This window comes from Myotis davidii, unplaced genomic scaffold, assembly GCF_000327345.1.
Source record: "Myotis davidii unplaced genomic scaffold, ASM32734v1 scaffold2325, whole genome shotgun sequence".
Taxonomy (NCBI): Eukaryota; Metazoa; Chordata; class Mammalia; order Chiroptera; family Vespertilionidae; genus Myotis; species Myotis davidii.
Window position 1 is genome coordinate 155,895 of NW_006295913.1, and position 6,861 is coordinate 162,755.

Consider the following 6,861-nt stretch of genomic DNA (forward strand, 5'->3'; position numbering starts at 1 on the left):
GTCCACTTTCCTTCCCCTACTCAGACGGATCCTCAGCTTTGTATGTGAGAAGACACTGCCATATATGTCAACTTGCTCTCTTTTGGGGAAAATGAGGAATTTTAACCCACACCCTCCAGAGAAACTCTCTTGGGTTTGTGATTTTTAAGATCAGTGTCTCTAAGATTTCCAAAATCTTGGAAAGCAGAGTGAGGAAGACATACCTTTAAGAAGACATCAAGGTCTATTACTCCTCGCCTCAAGGCTTCTCCCAGGTAAAAGATAGTGTCTTCAATAGCATTTTCTTCTGCATACAGATTTAGGATCTGTTTATATAGTGGGGCTGTCGGAATGATAACTTCATCAATATCGTTGTTTTCAGATTGATTTTCCATTTTTTCCAGAGCAGAGCTGAGTTCTTCATCCTTCTTTCTCAAAAGTTCTATGTTTTTATCAACCTCAGCCTGAAAGCAGAACAGTCCAAGCATGATGACTTTATACTGTGTGTAATTATCTGCTTGTCAGACATCTACAACTCATGGATGAGATTAATGTTTCATTCAGCACAATGGTCAAAGGTAGAGGAGAAGGTATGATGAGTGAAAGCAGGATAATGTTGGAAATACCTTGAGCTGAACCCTTTCAGTGGCAGTGATAACCTTATCACTTAACACTGACAAATGATATTGCAAAATAAACCATCAGACAAGACACTTTACAACCAGCCGTTCTTTACATGAAAACTACAAAAGATACCTTTCTTTCAAACAAGTGGGCATCTGCCACAAAGAGATAACTCTTCCTCAGTCTACAGAGATTCAACAGACAGAACCCTACACAGTTGAGCACAAGTCACAAGATATCACAGGTGGTAGCTGCAAGCTCTGAATTGTACTGGTGTCACTTCCCTGAACTTTTGAAAATAGCTGGCTACTGGGAAGCTCACTTTACACTAGAACCACTGTGTAAGACTAATATGCACATAACAAGTCACCTCCCCAAAGCCTTCAAAACATTCACTAACTCTTAACCCTTTCATCAAAACTGCACATTTATTGGAATGAGTTGTCCCTTGTGGGGATGAAAGTAGAGAGTGAAGCTGGCACTCAAATTATGTTATTGCCTCTATTTCATTGTTAAAGTCACAGGGCTGACTTATACTGACTAGGGCACAGCAGGCTGACAAAATGTAAGAAAGCTTAAGAATTAAAGGTTGCAAACTACATTTATAACTTTGAATTAAGTCAGAAGGGCTCAATGGAGATGCTTTAAATATAGTGCAAACAACATTTGGAAACAATACAAAGAACTAACACTGAGGTCTGCACCAGGGTCTGCAGATCTTTACCATGGCTAAGAGCTCTCAAATTCTTATTTCCTGGTAACTGGCAAAATCAAGCACTCAAACACACAGTCCTCCTCTGTGTCAAAACACCCCCCCCCCGCCCCCCGCCGGGTGAAGGTGCCAGCAAAAATGCTCTAAATACCATCCACCTTCCAATCAGATATGAGACACAGGCTCCATTTAAACAAAGCTATACAGAAGCTATATTCAAATGTGTGAAGATGTATACTTTTCTGAACTGACTGTATCCTACAACGTCCAGTGTAACGAGGTAACACTGCCTCTACCATTCAATCTAAAAATCGCAACTATTCAGTGAGTTACTTACTACTTCTTGATCTAAACGGGTAACCATCTCTTCCAGTTTTTGGTGACCTTTTTTCAGGTCTTCCTCTGTTCGTTTCAGGGCATTGAGCTCTGCCTGAGCGCGATCCATTTCCTCCTTCATCCGCCATCTCAGTTTGTCACTGACCGCTGAGATGAGAGAAGCTCGAATGGTGTCCTCACTAATTGTACCATCCCTACTGGGACCTGCAGGAGAATAGGGCAAAAAACACTTATTTCCCAAGTCCTTCTATTTCTTTCGCAGAAACCTTCAAAAACAGGACAAAGTATAAGCTGACACTTTCGAAGTAGGAGGAAAGAAAAACTTTTAAATGTTACAATTCCATAAATAACTTTGAAATCTGAGTTGATTCAGAAATACTTTTCCTTCAAGAGGTTATCAATTCATATATTTCTCAACAACAAAGTTATACCAATGAAAAGCATTTTATTTAGGCCAAGACCATTCTCAGGCCTCACTGCCAAACTGAAGGAGACAGGAACCCATGTGAGAAGCCTGTAACAGGACTGAGACCAGGAAGAGTCCCTAATGTACGGCTTAATAAGACTTCCCTTCTGCAAGGCTGTATTCCTTTACTTTTTTTTGAGAGCAGGAGAGGAAGGGAGGGAGGCAGGGAGGAAAGAAGGGGGAAAGAAGAGAGAGAGAAAAACTTCAATCGCCTCTCATACACACCCTACTAGGGATGGGACTGGCAACCTGAATATGTGCCCTGGTTGGGAATCGAACCTGCCACTTCTTGGTGCATGGGACAATGTTACAACCAAATGAGTCACACCAGCCAGGGCTACTCCTTTCTCTTGACCAGAACCAATGAGCAAGACAATGACATCCAGAAAAACTCAACAGCTGATAAACTTATTCTCAGATTCTTTACTATTCTCTTCTAAATGACTTTTCCTAGCCAGTGGTCTTAAATAATTTCCTTGCACATTTTATATCAAATAAATGCTGCAGATATTTTCTTCAAAAGGTCCTGGGTGGTGAAGGCTTGGGAGGGGTGGGTGCAGGGTAGATGGGGTCAATGAGAAAAAAACGGGGCGGGGGGGGGGCATCTGTAATACTTTCAATACTAACAACACATTTAAAACAAAAACAAAAACAAAAACAAAAACACCCACAAAATGTCCTGCATTTAACCTAAGTAAGGATTCTCTTTATAATTATCAATGTTTTTCACTTAAGGTCCTAAATCAGCAAATGTATAAATGGCATTTGATTTTCAATTATGTTCGATGATGGAATACTATGTGGGGAATTGCTCTAAGTATGTTTACCTTTTATTGCCTCCAATGCATAGGAATGATTACAGACTAAGGAAATATACCTCCACTTTGAGCTGCAAATTTTTATCACCTTGACAATGAATTCACTCATCAGGGAAAAAGCCCCTTTAGTTTGTAAGAATGTACCTAAACTCTCACCACTTGTTTCCATCTATTACAAGCCCCTTCCTGGTCCCAAGTTACAGATGTAAAAGGAACCTGCTGTCCAAACCACAACACAATCAGCTCCACACATGCTCTTCAGTGTCCCATTTGATCACAACTCCCACTATTCCATAAACGGGTCTCACTCTGCTTTTTAGTTTTTGAGGAATAAAGTTGTCTTCTCCCAGAAGCTGTTCCATACCCAGGTTACCCTGAGTGCTCTTCTGGGCCTTTGAAAATGACATGGGGAGGAGACTTTGGTGTTCTCAGGGGTCATGGGTGTTAAAAGTTTTGCTCCCCACCCCTTTCTTTTGTTTCCACCCCAAAAGAACTGTTTTTGTTTTTCTAAATTGGATTTTCTTTCTCTTACAAGTGAAAATTAGTACAGTGTCTCCCATGGCCAGGTTTTCCTGAGGCGTGTCCTTTGTCCATCTGTTCAAAGGACACTGCTTATGCACAAGAAAGAGCCCAATATCAGATTCCTAGTTCTACCTACCAAGGTCTCAACTTCTTTCCACTAGAAACTTATTGCTGAGGAAAGCCCAAACAGTATCCATCCTACCAGAGGCAATTCCTGCTTTTGGTTGATTACTAACACACAAATCCATAGTATATACTTTCTAGAATTCACTTGTGATCTTACCAAAATATTTCAGCTTATTTCATTTTTCTGAGAAACAGAAGTATTAACTCAGACAACCTGTGCTTTGGAGTTCAGAATTGTAAAGCTAGAGGCGAATCACATTTTCCCAGTTAAAACTGAGGTCTTATTATTTATGGCTTCTTAGTACCTAACTTTTCTAGAGTGTTCTCAGGAATTTACCAGCTACTGCATCACCTCTAGGCTCCCTTCACTCAATTTTTCTTATTTTCCTCTCAGATCTATCAGATCACCAGGACTTCTAACTCCAAAGGCCTCGTCTGCCAAAATGTAACAAAAATCCTCAGAACATTTTCAAAGAAGATTGAAACCATCAGATGGAAGTTTTCCACTTATTCTCTCTGGAATAAGAATCCAGACCCCTGTAAATACGTGCCTGATTCCTCACACTTCAAAAGTACTAACCTTTCTTAGCAGGACAGCTTGCTTTCTTCCAGATCCCTTTGAAGGACCAGGTGCTTTTAAGCTTTCATGTATCCCTCTTTCTAATTTGCACGCGTCTAAAAGCACAGTGACTGCCTTATCTCCTCTGCTTTTGTTCTGGTTCACTGGTTAAGCTCTGTTCTTGGCTAAGGAAAGATCTATTTACTACCTCTTTTCCTAACCCCAAACCTCAGATAATCTTTGAACTCGATTTTCTTTAGTTCTTACCTCTGAGTTCTACTCCACTTTTAGCCACCATCACTGTAATCCATGCATATGCTCAATGCCTGTGACATTGCTTCTCTAGTTCATGAAAATTGGCTTCGAGGAGATAAAAAAATTCTTGCTCCTTTTATGTATAAATTGGAGATATATAGTACATAAACAGATATACAGTATAAACTATGGTATTAACAGCTCATGGGGTGGGGGGGGGGTATGATTAAGAAAAAAATGTCTAAAAAGGTTCCTGAGGGTAAGAAACACTGCTATAATCCATCTGTAATTCTTATTTTTACCAGAAATTTTGTTGCTGTTGTAAACTTCTACTTGCTGGCCTTCACATCAAATCTCATTCCTAAACTTGCTACAACATTGAAGTTATGCTAATTAAAACTATGAAAGGCAAACTTCTTGAAGGTCCTGTAAATACCAACCTGCTAGATCAGTGGTCGCCAAACCGGTAGTCCGTGAGGTCCGAAAGATTGGTGACCACTGTGCTAGATGATACTACTATTTTCCATAACCAGCTCTACCTCTTCCATTAACAAACTCTGGTCATTCTAAATTTACAAAAAGTTATACTTAGGATAAAGTTTCAGATACCCATTTCTAAAAACAATTAAATCCTGGAATTTACACTGTTTCTCTTATATGTTAAGACAAATGCTACCACATAGCACCAAATAAGTTTCCAGCTAAAGCCATTAACACTCAAAATGGGAACCCCACTGTGCCACAGCTCATCTATGGAGGCTAGAAATGCCCAGATAGACCTAGTGCTTCCCTCTCACACACAGACCATTTTATACAGCATATTTGAGTACTTTAAATCCACCTGCTTCCTAAAAAGAATTATAATTAAGATCTGAAATATAAATGCCAAAAGAGAAAACCCACACTTAAGTTCAAAATTCAATGAACCCTGACATTTAAAGAGATTGTTTACATAAACAAAAAATATGGTGGAAGGTTCTCCTCCTCTGGTTTACTTCTCAAACAAAACAATCCCAGCCCTCCCCCCTAAACATCTTAAGAAAAAATTTTAATATTCTTTAACATTTCTATTGCTTTCAGAGAGAAAGAAGGGAGAGTGCGAAACATTGATTTGTTGTTCCACTTACTTACGCATTCATTGGTTGATTCTTGTATGTGCCCTGATAAGGGATCAAATACGCAACTTGGCGAATCAAGACGATGTTCTAACCAAATGAACAACCTGGACAGGGAATTTTAATATTTTTATACCTGCTAACAGGGTGGAGAACGTCTGGCCCACGAGAAATCATTTGGCCTGACCCTGCTAAGGCACTAGATCTAGTGTGCAGTATATTGTATTATAATTTCATAAAGTGACATTGCTACAATGGCAATATTACAACATATAAATGTATCAAAGTAGCATGCTGTACTTCTTAACTTACACAATGGTACAGGTCAAATTTATTCAATAAAAAAAGTGAAATGTACTCTTCACAACAGGAGACTCACTCTCCTTATGTGGAGAAATACAATTTTTAAGGCTACTTACCAACAGTGGTCACGGGAGGCTGAGAAGGGTACTGGGAACTTGTTGTGGCAGGATACGGACCACCAGGTGGGTAAGGACAGCCTGGGTAACCACTAAAGAGAAGAACGGAAAACATTAAATATTAAGATGACCCAACACTACAGTGTCTTTAGAACCCCATTCAGGAAGTTAAACTTGACAGGTCATTCATTTACTAGTTCATGACTTCACAGTTTTGGAGCTACAGGTGTCTATTCAAGCAACCTTCTATAGAAATTCCATAAATGAGCCCTAACCGGTTTGGCTCAGCGGATAGAGCATCAGCCTGTGGACTCAAGGATCCCAAGTTAGATTCTGGTTAAGGGCATGTACCTTGGTTGTGAGCACATACCCAGTAGGGAGTGTGCAGGAGGCAGCTGATTGATGTTTCTCTCTCATCGATGTTTCTAACTCTCTCTCTCCTTTCCTCTCTGTAAAAAAAATCAATAAAATATATATTTTAAAAAATGTCCTCATCTCTAGAGGCTAAGGATGTCCAATTTAAAAAAAAATTCCATAAACGACACCAGCTTTATTCTCAAAGTGAATGGTTAAAATGCTCTTGCTTGGCCCTGGTTATCTGAAGGTAACCTTCACAGCAACAGAAAGCAACTAGACCAGGGGTGGGCAAACTTTTTGACTCGAGGGCCACAATGGGTTCTTAAACTGGACCGGAGGGCCGGAACAAAAGCATGGATGGAGTGTTTCTGTGAACTAATATAAATTCAAAGTAAACATCATTACATAAAAGGGTACGGTCTTTTTTTTTATTTTTAGTTTTATTCATTTCAAACGGGCCGGATCTGGCTCGCGGGCCGTAGTTTGCCCATGGCTGTTCTAGACTCTAGAAAACTAGTAAAAGGTAAGTCCACACCAAATAACTAAACAGGACTCCTGTAACTCCTCCACATA

General features: G+C 39.8%; 1 protein-coding gene across 2 annotated transcripts in view; it reads right to left on the reverse strand.

Moving 5' to 3' along the window:
- The window catches only part of TSG101 (tumor susceptibility 101), a 33,175-nt gene that overhangs the window by 1,408 nt on the left and 24,906 nt on the right, over positions 1 to 6,861 (reverse strand). For both annotated transcript variants that reach the window (XM_015568575.1, XM_006770896.2), the window contains 3 exons: positions 5,932 to 6,023; positions 1,653 to 1,855; positions 204 to 443 (listed from right to left, as the gene is read on the reverse strand). In XM_015568575.1, the coding sequence (XP_015424061.1) occupies positions 204 to 443; positions 1,653 to 1,855; positions 5,932 to 6,023 (535 nt within the window). The remainder of the gene's footprint in view (positions 1 to 203; positions 444 to 1,652; positions 1,856 to 5,931; positions 6,024 to 6,861) is intronic.